The sequence below is a fragment of the Cnephaeus nilssonii genome (assembly GCF_951640355.1).
Source record: "Cnephaeus nilssonii genome assembly, chromosome: 14".
Classification (NCBI taxonomy): Eukaryota; Metazoa; Chordata; class Mammalia; order Chiroptera; family Vespertilionidae; genus Cnephaeus; species Cnephaeus nilssonii.
Genome location: NC_137085.1, coordinates 11656876 through 11674340, shown reverse-complemented (window position 1 = coordinate 11674340; position 17465 = coordinate 11656876). Strand labels below are relative to the sequence as shown.

At 49.7% G+C, this 17465-nt stretch overlaps 1 protein-coding gene across 4 annotated transcripts in view; it reads left to right on the top strand.

The window, feature by feature from the left end:
- ASTN2 (astrotactin 2) overlaps positions 1–17465 on the top strand; it is a 749503-nt gene that overhangs the window by 698700 nt on the left and 33338 nt on the right. For all 4 annotated transcript variants that reach the window (XM_079789927.1, XM_079789926.1, XM_079789925.1 and 1 more), the window contains one exon: positions 1971–2112. In XM_079789927.1, coding sequence (XP_079646053.1) covers positions 1971–2112 — 142 coding nt within the window. The remainder of the gene's footprint in view (positions 1–1970; positions 2113–17465) is intronic.

The window sequence follows — 17465 nt, the reverse complement described above, 5'->3', positions numbered from 1 at the left end:
AAAACAGAAAACACTGCCCATCAGCTCTGTTGTCCTGGACCACAGGGAGCGATACGTTAGAGAACTGTCATTCACTGGAATCCAGGCCCGTCAGGCAAGCGTTAACACACGCCACTTGTGAGTGGAGAGTGGACTGCCCTTAGCAGGGAGCGCAGGAAGCGAGCTGCATGGGCTGTCCACCCCCTTCCCTGGGACAGATGTGCCACGTGGTTTCTCTGGGTCTCAGTCGTCCCAGACACTGTTCAGTGATGGTTCCATCAGATCGGATTGTCCTTCAGCCCAGGTAGAGAAGATAGCATTGAACGGACATCCTCCTCTTGTTTATTCCTGAGAATATAAGCACGTAGAGAGTGTGGGGCCCTCTGGGTCAGGCAGGACCAGGACTCAGCAGTGTGGAGGCCTTGGACCGTTTCGTACTGTGTGGTATCAAATACCACACAGGCCTGCTTTGCTCCGAAATCATCCCATTGCAGACTTGGAAGGGAACTCCGAGGCCATTTGGTCTGGCTCACTCACTTTATCTATTTTTAAGTAAATTTTATTGTTTTTTCCCCCCTTATTACAAAAGCAATGCATGTTCATTGTAGATAAATTAAAAAAGCAAAACAGAGATAAGCAAAAACAAGAGAGAAAAAGTACCCATTATCTCACTTTACAGACAAAGCCACTATTATGCATTTGCTGTATTTTTCCTTTCTCTTTCTAAATAGACACACATGTAAGATTTCTACCCCAAATGAGATTATTCTGTAATAGTGCAACCTGTTTATAAACTTAATATGTCATGAATATCCTTTCATGTAACTCATGTTATTCCACAGTATTACTTTTAGGGGCTATAAAATATTCCATTGCACCATTGAACTCTAATTGGTATTGCTGTTTCTATGTCATTGAACATTTGGTTTCTAAACTCTTGCTCGTTTAAATAGTGCCATGATGTCTATCCTCATAACTTAATCTTTGTGCACATCTACATTTTTATTTTATTTTTCAAAAATCCTAATAGTGATTCTAGTACCTCCACTTTATAGAGGAGAAAAATCACAGCTCTGATATGGGAATTGAGTTGCCCAAAGCTATACAGCAAATTCTTCACAGAGCTAAGATGAAATCTCAGGATTCTAAATGTTCATTCTTTCTAGTCTTCATCAAATCTTCTGCTTCACTCCTATAGCTAGTAAATATCAGGTGCTTTCTAACATAGGATGGCTGGCCCTGGCTGATGTGGCTCAGTGGGTTGGGTGTCATCCCGTGCACTACAAGGTGGCTGGTTAGATTCCCAGTCAAGGTACATGCCTGGGTTGTGGGCTCGATCCCCAGTAAGGGGCATGCAGGAGGCAGCTGATTGATGTCTCACTCTCACATTGATGTTTCCCCTCTCTCTCCCTCTCCCTTCCTCTCTGTCTAAAAATCAATTGAAAAACCTTAAAAATAAATAAATAAAACCTGATGGCTAGGTGACTAGAAATCACAGCATCCAGCCCTTGTTCTTCCATCGTCCCTTTCTATCCCATGCCCCTCATCACTGACCAGTCTCGGAATTCCTACCTCCTTAGCTAAACCAGGTCTCTGTCCATCGCAACACTCCATGAATCTAGCTCCAGGTGACAAAAAACCCATTTTCTATTCTTAGTTCAACTCCTTTGTTATACAGGAAGGGAAATGCAATTCTCTAGCCTTTTTATGCATTTTTATTGCACAATAATTTACATCAATTAAACCTTGGTACAATATTATGAAGGTAGGTACTAGTATCCCCACTTACAGTTGAGAAAGTCCCGGCATGAATTTAAATGAAGAGTTCAGGGCTATGTACTGGCCTGTGTCATCTTCATATCTTGTGCTTATTCTGTCCACTAACCCTCTTAGCAGTGCTATGCAGACAGTTGATGGAATTGGACAGCAGCAAGAATGTCTGCCCACCAGGGCCTGAGCCGGGGAGCTTATCTTTCTCTATCTCCCTCCAGGAGAATTCCTGAGTTTTGCCGATGACTTACTCTCTGGCCTGGGCACATCTTGTGTAGCAGCTGGTCGAAGCCATGGAGAGGTCCCCGAAGTCAGTATCTACTCCGTCATCTTCAAGTGTCTGGAGCCCGACGGCCTCTACAAGTAAGACCTGCTGGGTGCGCGGGGAGTGTGAAGCAGACAGGGCTGGTTTCAGTCTGGGAGGCGAGGCATGCATAGTCTGGCCAGGCCAACCCAGTGTTTTATATGCCAGCCTGTGTGTGCACCTTGAGATGCTAAGGTTTCCAAGTATTCACTGGAGAAGCGTGGCCACAGTGAGTCACAGAATCATACTGGTTAGTGCTGAAGGGCCCAGGGAGGCCGGAAACCCAAAACCATATCTCCAGCTGACAAAGAACTGTAGGCCGAGAGGGGAAGAGGCAAGTTAGCAAGGAGGGCTGGGGCAGGTGCCCTTGCCTTGTGTTCTTTTCTCAGTTCCGTGACATCTCCTCTGAAAAATATTCTGTTAGCATATCTGAAGTATATATACATGCAATGCATATGTAAACATGCTATCCATATACATATATACATGCATATACATGTATAGAAGTATATATGCATATACATGTATCCTACCTAATAATAGACAAATATGCAAATTAACCGCACCTTCGCTACCCCAAGCCATGCCCACCAGCCAATCAGGATGAGTATGCAAATTACCCCCAACCAAGATGGCAGCTAATTTGCATATCAAGACAGCATAGAAAGAAGCCAAGAGCTGCAGAAGGGAGCAAAGCTGCGGAGAAGCAAGCAAGCCGGGGGGGAGGAGAAGGGAGGAGTGGAGGCGGGGCTTGGGGAGAAGGAAGGAGAGTAGGCAGGGCTGGGGAGAAGGAAGGAGAGCAGGCGGGCTGGCAGAGAAGGTGGGGCGGGGGAGAAGGGAGGAGAGCAGGCGGGGCAGGGTAGAGTGCAGCAGGAAACCCTATTGCAGGATTTTTCCTGCAACGGGAACGCTAGTATACATATAAATTTTTAGTGATAGATCCAGCCAGTCCCTTAGAAATAGCAGCATTATCACTCCTTCATAGAGTACATTGGAGTCATTGCATCCAAACTTTTGGAGATGAAAAAGGAGGTCATTCTGAGCCTCCTCTGTAATCTCAGAGGGAAAAGGGGCTTAGTTTTCTTTTGTTTCCCATCTCAGTGAGTGTTGCCACATCTGGATGCAGCCATCATAAGCTATAACATAAGAGTTCTAGAGACCAGTTTTCTTCCTGTACCCTAATCATGAAACGATAGACCAGCTCTCTTACCAACCTAGAAAGCTGTAGTTGTTAACAAGGTGCGCAGTATTATCACAATTATTGCAGTTATTAAACTCATTCATTTGTTTCTTTCATTTGCTCGCTCAGTGATTCATTCAAGTATCCATCTACCCAACCAATCATTCATTCCCTCCATTCACCTCTCTCTTCCTTCTTTCTTCCATCCATCCATCCATCCATCCATCCCTTCCTTCCATTCATCCATCTATTTATTCATCCATTTATAGTCCATCATTCATTCACTTATTTGTTCATCAGTTCTCTTATTCATTTGCATTTTTATTGACTCATCCAGTACTCATTTGCTTATTCAGCAGCTATATTTTGAGGGTTTCCAATGTCTTGGCACTGGGCTAGGAAATGCAGGTGTGAATGTGATTACGACAAAGGTTCTAGCCTCAGATAACTTACAACCTAATTATGGTATGAAAGGCCACAGACTGTGTATTCCAATCTAGATTTGACATTTTTAGATAAGTGACCATTAGATAAGTCGCTGTACCTCTAAGAACCCCAGTAAAACAGAAATAATAAAACTTAGGATGCAGAGTTGCATGAACATAAACAAGAAACCTCCTAGCAAAGTATCTAAGTATGCACTCAATAAGTAGTAGTCCCTCCACAATCTGTGAATCTCCCTTACCTCCAGAGCATTCTATCCCCACTTCCTCGGGGAGACCATGACTTCTCTAAAGACCATGGTGAACACTCGACATATTCAGGCTCATTGGCAGCACCCAACATATTCAAGCACCAAACTCAGGACTGTCGCTGTAAGCTGAACATTGGGCCTTCTGACTCGGATTCTGCCACTGACTGAATAAGCACCTTGCAAAGATGTTGGGGCCAAGTTTTATTTTATGCAGAAAGGCAACCATCCATTGGGAACAATGAGAGCTCTCGGCATGGAATCCCCAAAGTGCAATAGGCTACAAGACCTCTTCCAGTGGGACATCTGGGCAGACTTCACAGAGGAGGTGGCATTGGCTTCTTCTTCTGGAAGAAGAGGGCTGTTCATTGATCTTATCCCACAGGGTTACAGGGAAGAGCACTACATGAGAAACTCCACGCTCAGGGTTGACCAGATTACCTGGCCTCCAGGACGCCTGCAGCATGTTAGTCACTTTCTTCCTCTTTCTGCTTCATTCTCCTTGACTTAGTTGCAGGTTATCTTTCTTTCAAGGATAATCCTGGAGGAGCGATACCCTGTGAGGCAGGTGGGGGTCCCACTAGCCCTGGAAAGAAGAACCATACAGGATCTTTCAGGAAGAAATAGGATAGAAAGAGAGCATGGGTCCAGGCCCCCGAGTTTTCATTAAGGACCGTTGGACACCAAACCCCTCATCCATGCTGCCAGGGCATGTACTGGAAGGATTCAGGGGGCACAGGTGTACAGGACCAGTCTGTCAGGCAGGAAGTCTGGGTTCATATCCCACCACCATCACTTCTGCCTCTGGGACCTTGAGCTAAATGTCCCTCTCCTTGTTTTGCAATTTCAACATCTTTAAAATGAAGGCGCATGAGATCAACCCCAGCTTGAGAGTTCTGGGAATACATAGCTTTGCCATGGGTTTTTTTCTCATTCGCCCCCTTTACCTCCTCCTGGGCTCTGGCCTTTCCAACTTTTCTACCTCTCTCACTTTGGTTTTGCCCTACTGTGCCTTTCTGAATCTCTGTCTCTTCTTGCCTTTCATTCTCTCTCTCTGTTTTTTCTGCATAGCACCCTGTCTTTGTCTGCCTGCCATTCTCCCAACTCTTCCCTCTTCGCCTATTTATTTATTTATTCTCTTAATTTCTGTTACTGTGTGTGTCTCAGTTTCTCTATTTCTTCTTTGAGTTTTGCTATCTTGTTCTCTTTGTCTGTCTCTTTCCCTCTCTAAATCAGGCCTCCTCCATCCCCATTCCCTCTCTCCACCCCACCTAGAGAGGCCAATTGCTTTTGCAGCCCGTCTATCATGCCATTTTACATAGTGCCGCGGGGTTGAGACCAACTGGAGGAGTGCAAGTCAAGGCTGGGTTTCTGTCCTAAGCTCACCCTGGTGTAACAAAACAGAAACACCAGTGCTCGGGCCCTATTTAAATTGAATTTCCTTGTTTGTTTCATTTGTTTTGCTTTTGAATGAAAGCAAACAAAAAACGGCAGAGGGAGGGGGTCTGCAGAAGGTCTGACGGTGTGGCCAGCTCCTATACCCTTGGGTTGTTGGAGTTGGAGGGTGACCCTGAGCAGGAATCTCTACATGGACTGGGCCAGGCTAGGCATCCATGGCTCCTGCCCTTGCTTGGCCAGAGGCCTAGACTCCCTCATTGTTGCCGATCCCTGGTTTCCTATTATCCAAGGTAATTAGCCTCTGTCTTGTCTTGGCTGCCCTGCCTTTCTCTAACCATGGATGACGGCCAAAGGCTCCTGAGCAAACACACAGTGGCAGCCAGGCCTGATTCCTGGGGTGGGGGGCTCATTCCCACACATTCGGAGGCTTGCCCCAGGCCCATCCTCACCTCCCTGGCCTCAGCTCTATGGAAGGAATGCCAAGGGAGCCTGGGTACTGCAACCACATGCCAGCATTGAGGTCAAGAGTCAGACAGCAGTTCCCACACTTGCTCCCAGTGAGAGCTGGGGCTGCTTCTCCAGCCCTCCTTGGGCCTCAGTGTTCTCATCTGTGAAATGGAAAGGTTGAACTCAGTGAGCTGTAAGACTTGCACATTCAGGTGGGGATGCAGGCTCCACACCAAAGGCTCCAGTCTTTGTACCTCTAGTACTTCCTGGATGATAGTAGTAGTCGTGGTAATCAGTTTATTGAGCATTCAGTACATGCCAGGAAATTGTGAAGGATGTTACTTGTACCATTTCATTTAATCCTCACCACAACTCTATGGATCTGGTGGTATCATCATCATCTTCATCTTCATTATCACCTCTCACTTCATAGATGAGAAAACTAGGGCTTAAAGGAGGAAACATTTTGCTTAAAAGTCACATGACACAAAGAGATAGAGCTGAGGTTCATACCCATGCTGACTCTCACACCCGCCTTCCCCTTCCCTCCCTCCACATGCTGACTCTGTCCTGTCCACACACCTGTGGAGTTGGCAGAAGTACCTGGTGAGGGTATGAATGAAGAGTGGAAGAGGTGCCTTCTAACTGCAAGCCACCCTGTTTGCAATGGAAAAAAAAACAAATCCAACACTGGGGACAGGAAGGGCCAGATCCAGCCTGCAGGTCCCTGGGGAAGGTACTTCTCACCTCATCTTCCTCATCTGTGAAATGGAGCTAATTCATCTCATCACAAAATGCAGACCATTGATTATACTTCCTCAAGTTGTTGCAAAGATGAAACCAGAGAGTACATGAGAAAGGGCTTGGAATGTTTTACCGGGTCCCGTGCACATGAAGGGTTAGCATGATCACTGTCTGACAGAGAGAAGGGTTAGCATGATCACTATCTGGCAGAGGGCAGCAGCCAGAGCAGAAGGCAGTAGATGTCTGAAGGCACATGCCTCTCCCCACCTCACACACATATAGTTTAACGAGGCCTTTGAAATCAGAACCCAGCTGGGACACCTGCTCACTGTGTGGCCTTCCTACCTTAACCTCTCTGAGTGTGTTTTTCCATCCATAAAAGGAAATCATAATTCGACCTAATCCGTAAGACAGTGAGGCTTCAATGACCTGAAACATGTAGAGAGCACAAGAGTGTCAAACCCACTGTCAGTACTTCATAAACGGGGGAGGAGAGGCGTGACCACTACGCCGGCCATCCGGGATTCCGTACTTCACCTGAGCAGCTGTGCCTGGGCCACCCCTGCTGACACCGTCGTGCTCAGGGCATTCCAGCGGATGGCAAGCTAAGCCTGCTTCCACAGCCCTGGCCGGGGCCAACTAACAGTTAAACCCTGGAAGGGTACCAGGGCCCTGTTCTGCCCGGGCATAGCCTCCCAGTGCCATTTTTGAGATGCCCAGCTCTCACTGCTGAGTCGTTTTCCAGCGCCTCCGGAATGCCATGTGTTTCTGCAAACAAGTCCGGGCTCCTGGCCCAAGGATGCTCTTCCAAAAGCCCAGGGGGCTTGGAGCCTCGGAGGGAGCATCACTGGGTTCCTCATCAGCCCAGGACAGCCTTCCCTGGACATAGCCTGGCCAGCACATCGGAGGAGCAGCCAGGGCCACCACCATGGATACTACAATTATATAGTAGATGAAATCCCAAAGTTTCCCGTTATTTACCTTCCTACTCTACCCTCTTCATTTCCTCTCTTCGTGCCAAGAATCAGCACAGAACTTACTGGAAACAGCATGAAAGTTGTCAGGAGCCCTCCAGGACTGGGTTTAAAAGTGCCTGCCCAGATGACGGGAGGCAGAGATAGGGATCACACTGCTATGTGGCCTTGGGCAAGGAGTTGCCACTTTGGAGGCCTCCAGGTCTTCATCTGGAGAGGAGGGATTGAATGGGACCCTCCCAGAGGGCTGCTTCCTGATTTCAGAGTCTGTGCATCTCAAGAGATAACGGAAGCGGGGAAGATGGGCTCAGGCCCCGGGCCATTAGAAAGAGAAGGGTTTGCCGCAGGTCCAAGAGCTTCTTCAGCCCTGAGGCTCCACACTTCTTCCCCCCCCCTCCCCCCCCCCCCCCCGAGCATTTCCCTGACCTAGTCTGTTTAGTGGCCTCCTGAGTCACGTCCCTGATGCAGCCAGACCCGCATCTGTGGAGACCTTCAGCTCCCAGGAGAAAGATGGGCACAGAGGAAGCCTCCCGTGTGGACCCGGGATCCTGGGCCAGTGTGAGTGGAGGCCGAGGCCCAAGGCTGATCCAGGACACACTGGGGAAGGGAGCCAGGCCGCCCGACATCCCTGCCCTGCTCTCTACTGGTTTCTCTTCTCCCTGGGAAACTCTGCCTTTCTTCTCTCCAATTCTCCCTCCCTGTCTTCCCTTCCTCCCTCCCTCCCTCCCTCCCTCCCTCCCTCCCTCCCTTCCTTCCTTCCCTTCCATTTTCCCAGCATCTCTCCTTTTCTTTCCCCTTTTGTGCATTTTTGTTATTGCTTCTGTCTGACTCTTTTCTCTTCTTCCCTCTCTTTCTCCCCTTTGACTGTCTTGTCCTCTCCCTGACTTGGTCCTTGGTCCTGGTCCTCTCTGTGTCACTGGGAATTCCGTCCTCCTATGGCTACTTGCTCTCTCTGCATCGGCCTGTCTCCTCTTCCTATCACTTCTCAGTCTCCATCTTGCTGGGTTCCTGGACCTTGCCTCTTCTACCCTCCTGAGCATTTTCCCGCCCACCCCCTCACCCCTAAGGTACAGAGGTCCGGGCCTATTATCTGACTCTGGGGTGGGTAGCCAGTTGGGTGTGGCCAAGGGGCCCAGAGCTCAGCAGGGGCCAGGACCTCCAATGTCCCCAAACCTTGGTGGAATGGGAATGTGCCTTGTCCTGTTGGTCAGGGGCTGGGGTCAGGGGGCAGCCTAGCCACTTAAGACTCAGTTCCATCTAGCACCAGGTCATGCTGACCTTCCGCAGTGCACAGCCGGGGCCCTACAGAGGGGAAGAGCTGTCCTCAGGCCAGAAGCAAACACAGCTGCGTGTCCCAAGCCAAGAGAGGCTCGTGGAGGAAAAATAACCCTGTTTTTCAGCGACAGACAGTGAGGCTCCTAGAACCTGCTGGGGACTCTCAGGCCGGCTGTTTCTTTCCCCAAACTGCGTCAGGATTTCATCCAGGAATGGGACGCCCGCCAGGGCTCCCGAGGGACGGGGCACGGATGTGTGTGTGAGTGCGTGGAGGCTGGAAGGACGGGAGCTGAGGCCGTGCCGGGGAGCTGGGCCCTGAATGCCGGGCGGAGGAGCTAGACTCTATCCCGCAGGCGTGGGGAGCCAGGAACGGCCTTTGAGGAGGGACAGTCCGTATGTTAGCCTGTGTTTTGTGGTGATGACGGTAACCTTGGTGTGGAGAACTGTCAGGGAGGAACTGGTGCAGGTAAAGGGGAAGGGCGGGCCCTCACACATTTGGGGATCCAAGGAATGGTGCCCTTCCCCGGGGAGTCGGGCATACGCTGGGCCAAAGCGTCGCAGCGTGGGCTCAGCACGGTTCTGGAAACATCTGGAAACAGCTTTTCCTGTTCCTAGTAACTGTCTGCAGGGCCGAGTGTGCCGGGAAAGGACGGACTGGTTGGGCGTCTGCACAGCTCCTCACACTGAGCCAGGTACTTGGGATTCAGAACTAACGAAGCCAAACCAGGTCTCTGCCCCTGTGTTGCTCACAGTCCTGGCAGGGAGGCCAAAGAGAAGGCAGTTATACATGCTTCACGTCACGCTCTGCTGGGAAAGCCAGGGACTGGGGACGCCAAGGAAGGGCTGTTGCCCATCCAGGGCCACTGCACAGTCTTCCTGAGGAAATGGGAGGAGGAGGGCGCACTGGGTTTAATAGTGCTGCCCCCCAATCCCCCAAATTGATGCCAGCCTGACACCTCAAGGTGACCTTATTTGGTACTAGAGTCTTTGCAAATGTAATGAGTTAGGAAGCGAGATGAGATCATACCACATTAGGTGGGTCCCTGAATCCAAGATGGCGACCGGAGTCACTATACGAAGAGAAGAGGACACAGAAAGACACTAGAGAAAAGGCCAGGGAAGGCAGACGGAGATCAAAGTGATGCTCCCACAAGCCAAGGAGTGCTGATGCCATCGGCAGCTGGGAAAGGCAGGGAAGGAGTCTCTCCAGGAGGCTGCTGGGGGAGCATGGCCCTGTCCAGGCCTTCATTTCAGACCTCTGGCCTCCGGACCAGCAGTCGCCAACCGGTAGAATGTGGACCACTTGTGGTCCGTGAGGTCTGAAAGGTTAGCGACCACTGTTCCAGATGTGAGGAGCTACGCTTCTATGGTTCTAAGCCACCACACCTGTGGCCATCTGTTGGCAGCCCCAGAAAACTCATGCAGGGGAGCAGAGGGCTTCGAGCAGAGGACAGACTGTGAGGAGCATGGGAGCCAAGAGGCACGGCTGTTGTGGCAGAGAGTGTAGCTGGGGGGGGGGGGGGTGGGGGCGAGGGCAGGGGGAGTGCGGCACTGGGGCTGTGGATGGCGGCGTGCACCGTGTCAGCCACACTGGGGCCCAGGCAGCATGGCGAAGGCTCAAGGGGGAAGGGAGGTGTGAATAAGCTGCATGGCTGCAGGGAAGAGCTGGCTTTCAGGGGGAAGGCCAAGTGTCAGGAAGCGTCCAGAGGAGAGGAAGCAGGCCACCGAAGGCCCTAGAAATGATGTCCCTGAGGGACATGGAGGGAGCTGGACCGTTTGTTAAAAGAAAACACAGAGCGGGGTGGCCCCCTCTTCAACTCTCAGTAGAGCTATGCAGGAGTCAGAGGCCACAAGTGTGGGCACTCGGACCCGCGGGAGCAGGACGAGGTGAAAAGCTGCGAGGGAGGCAGGGTTCAGGTCACTATCAGGAAGCACTTTGCTGCAGGCCCTCGGTGGGGTGGCTGTCCCAAGGGGCAGCAAGAGCCCCTGCTCAGGGCAGCAGGATGCTGGGGGAGGTGAGGCAAGCTCTCAGCTGGGCTCTGGAAGGAGGACGTTGAACGTGATGCCAATGGACAGTGTGCCAGGTGCTCTACAACAGGGAGCAGCGGGGACTGTGGTAAACCAGAGACGCAGCAGATACTTAGCCACAGCTAGCCATTCGTGTGGGAGCACGTAGACCCAGTGTTGAAAATGTTTACGAGCCCTAAGTTTAGGTGTTTAAGTGGAATCTCTGAATTGGTACTGGCCAGCCACCAATTTAAAGTTGGTCATTTTTCAGTGCACAAGTAGCCTGCAGGTCACTAATTTGGAACCTCTCATTTAGATCAACGCTGTCAGGGTATGGATGGGGAAGGTGAAGCCCGGGGGGCACCCTGGGCCTTCACAGTCAAGGCAGAGCCGGGATTAACACAGGGGGCCTGACACCCAATCCAGGGCTCTTACCTGCACCTTGGGGTCACCTTGTTAAGAGGAAAGAGCAGAGACAGCTCTGCCTGAGGAGGGCTCCCGGGGTGGGGTCACAAGCCGCACTGCGCCTGACCCCAGCTTGGCTGCCCATCCACCAGGGGCTCAGTGTCTTCCTTGTTCCAGTGGGAGGATTAGATGGAGAGTCCCTTTCCTTCCTTGCTGACCCTCCAGGACTCAGGGAACTCCTGGGGATAGGAATGACCCCAGGCTAGCAGCCAGGTCTCCCAGCTTCTCCCTGCATCCAGTGTCCTAGCTGTGGGCCCATCACTGCCTGCTGAGGGCCTGCCGCCCACCTACCCCTGGCTCCTGCCTCCGTCCGTGGAGAGACTGTTGCTGTTAATAGTCTTGACATCATCACTGGAAAGGTGTTAGCAGACTGCAGGGAATCGCCATCAATGATGTGTAGAAACTCAGAGGCAAGACAGAATCCAGATTTCTGGCTTTTTTATTTTTTTATTTTCCTGCTCTGTTCTCCTTTCTCCTAAGGACAGACTCTTCCATGTGCCAACAACCCTCTTCTGCTTTCACATTGGAATCAATGCATAATAGACCTCAAGGCATCAGACATTGACTGAACTGTCTTTCTAGGAGAAACTAAAGCTCAGAGAGGGCATGAGACCTGCCCGAGGTCACCCATAGAACCAGGGTCAGCGCTGAACCAGGGTCAGAGCTGCACCAGGGCTCTAGGCTCTCACATTAGCCCCCTGCTGCTCTCCTGTCCCAGATCAAACAATAAGGTGCCCTGAGCCTGGGTGTCTGGGAGCCTAAGTGTCGTGGCTTTTTACTCAGACTGTCCTAGGGTCAATTCAAACTTCAGGCACTGTCTGGCTGTACAAGATACTGATTTTCCCCGGGTCTCCGTTTTCACATGTGTTAAGGTCTGGGTATTGCTAATTCCTATATTAGAGTTTTCATTTCGACACAATAGAGAGTGGTTAACACATGCAGAGCTCCCAGGCATAACATGTCCAGCACACAGGCGGTACTCAGTATCAGGAACACACCAAGTACATATGTGCCTTTGGTAGGTCTTTATCTGGGATGACCATGGAGGGGACACATGGTCAGCTCATTGTCCTGCCCACTCTAAGCTGCTCCCATTTCTCTGTTCTCTCCCAGCATCTCTGAGGAACCCTTGGACACAAGATGTGGCAAATCTGGGATTGTTTCCCCCTAATGTCTAACATAACAAGAGGTGCCTTCCCTCATTCCTTTTTATCTTTTTTGAACCCATCTCTAATATAGTTCTCAGGATCATAGGAAAACTAAGATGGTCAGTGACCTGAATGGGACAGGTTTCAGAAATCATGTTTTAGGGATCTGTGAATCCCTGACATGTGGCCTGGCATTTGTAGGTGCCCAATTCAGCAAACAACAAGGGTCAATAATAGGGATTGCAGGTTGAATGGATGGTCAGTCCTTCCTGTAAATGTCTACAGCTATGAACCGAGGACATAGCTCCTCGCCCCTGTCTGCCTCTCACATTTATCCAGCTGTACTGCCTGCCACGTAACGTGTTAAGATTTCTATTCCACTAACTCGCTGAAACTTCACAGTATGGTACCCTCTAAGGCAAGCATGTCAAACTCACGGCTGGTGGGCCGCATGTGCCGGCCGTGAGTTTGACATGCTTGCTCTAAGGTAGCAGAAACTACCATAACTCCATTTTATACATAAGAAAACAAAGACAGAAAAGCTAACCAACTTACCCACGTTCACCTAATCAGTAAATGGCAGAACCATGAGTCTAACCCAAGATATCTGGCTCCAGAGTCTACACTTGTAGTATGTCATGCATTCCTCATGTAGGCAGTGGTGTGGCCGAAATTTGAAATCGTATGGCTCAGATTGAAAGAGCTGTGCCCAGTGTTGGGGATAAACTTGGAAGCTGCTAATTATCCTGGAATAGAAGGTAACTTTCCCCATAATGAAGGCACGGGAGTTCTGAGGGGTTGTAATCTCTAACAGCCAACGGGCCTTGGGGGAGGTGCAAATGCTGGGGTCTGGAAGAACGGATGACATTGACCTTTTAGAACCAGGGAGGTGATTGCAGCACAGTCAGAGGAAATAGCTGAAATAAAGACCAGGAGGTGGGAGTTGAAGTGACACAGGAAGGAACAGCAGAAGTGCAGGGTAGTTGAGATAAAGAGCATACGAGGTTGGAGGAGCAGGACTGGCGAGGCCTGTAATGCAGACTAAGGAGCCATTCCCCCATTCTGAACAGCAGTGAGAAGGCCACAGATTTCGTTTTTGAATGATCTCTGTGGAGTATGGGTTGGAGTAGGAAGACTTAGGGCGCTGTTACAATAGTCCTGGTGAGAGAGAATGCATGTGCAGTTATAACAATGGCAGCAGGGGATGTGGAGAGGAAGTGGATAAAGAGACTCATAGGATGTGGGGTGTTTGTGCTCACAGTTTTCTTTGGGAAACTATCAAAGGACCACTAATAAGCCAGCCTCCATGCAAACATATCATGGACTCCAAAATGTTAAAGTCCGGGTTCAAATCCTGACTCTACCCTTTGAAAAAAAATACCTAACTTTTGAGACCAAGCCTTTTCCTGCATCCAAAAAAAAAAAAAAAAAAAGTGGGCATAATAAATTCTACTCTAGTACATGTGAAAATAAAAAATAATTCTAGATGTTAATTTCTGGCACCTAGTAGGCCCTTTATGCATATCGGTCTCCTCCCATTTGCTTCAGCCTTATTGCAGTAAGCATTCCTATTCATTCTCTCTCTCCCTCCACCCCCTTGCTGCCCAGCTTCCCTCTCTCTGTCCCTCTTTCCCCAGGATGCCAGAAATGAAATAACATTCTTTGCATGTTTGTTCTAAAGCTCCTGGCAGCCTTCCCACAGACCCCTGGCTGGGTCAGGACTCATTTGCATTAGCATGTGTGAGGCCAGCGCGAAGGGGAGGAGAGGCCCTGTTTGCAGGGAGTTTCACCAGGTGTCCCTGCCAGAAAAAGGAGAAGTTACTGTTTCTTTCTGGGAAACATTCACAGATTCATACAAGCAGGGAGAGCAGGGGGATCTGCCTCAGTTGTGGAGAGGTCAGTGGGTGGGGGAGCAGCCTGCCTGACTCCCAAGGCCTGACGCATCTCCTCTTGTCCTTATCAGGGGCCTGCCCCCAAAACTCTCTCCTTCGGGGTGTGCAGTCATTTAAGACCATGACGAGAGCTTTCTTAATCACATCTATGGTCTGCAACAGGGAGAAGGAAGATACTCAGAAGCTCCAGGATAAATAAACAGCAATTTTGCTGGCTTCTAGGTGGATATTAAATCCACAAAAGCATCTTAAAAAGAAGAAGAGGAGGATATCCCTAGAGTTTTTTGTTTGCTTTTGCTTTAATCCTGTGAGTTTTTAAATAACATGTTGTCTTGGATTTAAACTTGCTTCCAGGAATCTCAGTAGCCTTGTTCAAATCCAGATGACCAAGGGCAGGCCCCAGGGAGTCCCCCGGAGGCATCTCAGGAGCGCCAGTGGCACTATGTGAGGTGACACAAGGATTGTACCATGGGAGAGGCAGACGGACTTCCTCGTATTTTATTAGGCAACCTCCCATACCTTTCCGTTGCTCTTTTTTAGTTACTAGCCCAGCTATGTCTCCTTCAGGCAAGACTTTTGACTTCTCTTTCCTAATAGTATTCCTGTAAAGACTTTAGAGAAAAAGCAAAAGAATCATGATAGGCATAGCTATTATTTAAAGAGTGGTTTTGATATGCTAGGCACTGTTCTAAATGCTTTATATAAACTAATTCATCCTTCCTCTCAATAACCCCAGGAGGGCAGTATTTTATTGTTCCCATTTTACAGATGAGAAAGCCCAGAGGAGTTGAGACATTTGCCTGATGTCATGCACCAGTCAGGAGCAGAGCCAGGATTTACATTCAGACAGGCTGGCTCCAGAGCCCACGGTCCCTAATCATTAACTAGCCCAGCCTCCGGGGAAGTCACAGTAGCATGTAATGAGCCTCCTGCACACCAAGTCTTGTGCTCTCACCCATCACAGGGCCTTGGCACATGCTGCATCTCCTCTTCATCCTTCAGTTCTCAGCCTGAATGGTGCTTCTTCAGAATAGCATCCCTAGAACCCATCATCTCAATTACGTTCCCCATCCCTTTCCATGATTGCAATGATTAAACTTGGCAATGGCCTATTTAGTCTGTCCTCATAAACTTGATGGTCTATGAGGGTGAAGAGGGTGAATGTTTTATTTATCTCTGTATACTCAGCTTTAGACATGCAGAAAGCAGTCAATAAATAGTTATTGGCTAAATAAATGAATATATGTAATATTACATTTAATCATAGCTCTCATCCAATGAGACAGACACGGTTTTCCCCCTCACTTTAGAGAAAAATAAATGAAGGCCCACAGAGGTTTCATGAGTTGGGCAGAGTCGCAGAGGGTGTCAATGGCAGAACAGAGATTAGAAGGCAGGTCTTTTCTGACCTCAGAGCTCACGCTCTGAGCCTCTGCACTACATTCCCTCCTGCGGGGCCTATTATAAGGGACCAACAGAAGGAATAGACACGGTGCCTGCCCTATAGAGCTTCCTGTTCTACTGGAGGGGACAGATGTGTACACAACTACCATGCCACAAGCCAAGAATAATCAGTGAACTGATTGCACAGCATCAAGCAGATCAGCTATGGGGAAAAGGCGGGGAAACAGGAAGTGTTTGCCGGCCAGGAAAGACCTCCTCCAGCCTTCCTCTACTTACCCAGAGCACACTGATTCCCTAAGGGTGTGCTCAGGTGTCGCCTCCTCCCCGTAAGCATTGCTATTTATTCGTTCCTCTTGCTTTAGAGTGTGGGCTTCTTTCTCAGTATGGCTTTGCACTGCCTTCTAGGGACCCGGAGGTGAACAGCCCATCGTCCCTGCCACCATGGAGCTCATGATAACATGTGTCCCTTGACGTGAGAGCTCAGAGGAAAGAACGCCTCTCAGCCCGGTGAAAGCTGTGCGGAAAGGGTGACCTTTTAGCTGAGTTTTAAAGGGTGAACAGGGTCAGTTAGATGAAGGTATGGAGAGAAGGGGAGGTGGTTTTCCAGGAAGAGGGAGCCTTATGGCTAAAGTTATTGAAGATCAAGGCAACGTAGCAATTTACAAACCCTGCTGAAGCCATCATGGGGCAATGGGGCAAATGTGGGTGATGAGGCTGAAGAGGCTGGTGGAGCTCAGATCATCAAGGGGCTTTGTTGCCAGGCTGAGGGGTGGACTTGATCTTGACGGGAAGGGAGCCATTAAGGGTTGGAGCCAGCTGCTCAGCAGGCATTGTCAGATTGCTCGTTCGGAAGATCTCTGGCTAATAGACTGGTAGTGGGTTGGAGGTGGAAGAGAACTGTAGGAAGCAGATAAGGAAGCTCTTCCCAAGGCCTGGGGGAGAGGCAGAGAGGTCTAGTGTGGGCCAGCCCTGAAGGAGGGTGCTTGCAATCTGCAGTATCCGATGAACAGGATGAGAGAGGGCGAGGGGTGAGCCAGAGGCAGCTCATCAGCAAATATCCTGCCTGATGCTTATTGGCCAGAATTCTACTTCGATCCCTGGCCTGTTCGGCTGGCTCAAGGCAGGGCAGGGCCAGCAGCAACCAGGAAGCGTTTTCCAAGCACCTGCGATGGACCGTAGCTCTCCTCTAGGAGTTATGAAATAAGTAAGCCTATGTAAATTGGCAAAAGTCCCATTATTCCCTTTCTAATTTTTAAGAGTATTTGGCCTCATCTGTTTCTGAAACAGCAAGAAATTCTTCCGGGCTGTCACTACCATGCGAGGGGCTGACGGGGTTGAAAGAGGCATGAGATGTGGTTTCTTTCTCCCAGGGAGCTCACACGTGAGTGGGGATGACAACTAAGGAGAGATGAAGACAGGGTCCTTCACGGCTTTGGGTCTTAGATATTAAGACATGCAGAGGAAGGAGCAATTAGCCCCAAATGAACAGGTGTAGGCCTTTCCCACAGCCTGGACATTTGGTTCTGGGCCAGGCGAGGGAGACCTGACCAAAGTGGCGTAGCCAGGCAGTGGTAGAAGTTGTGTTTGCTGGTCACTAGGTTGAGCTGCCGAGCTGAGCAAGGGGCAGTCCTCCTTCCGGGACAAGTCCACTAGAGCCCAGTTAACGATAACAATGACCTCTCACACCACTTCTTAAGCACTTAGAAACGTGCCAGATACTACGTTAAGCGTGTGATTAAACAGCATTATCTTGTTTAATCTTCAGGGCAACTTTCTGAAGGATTTTC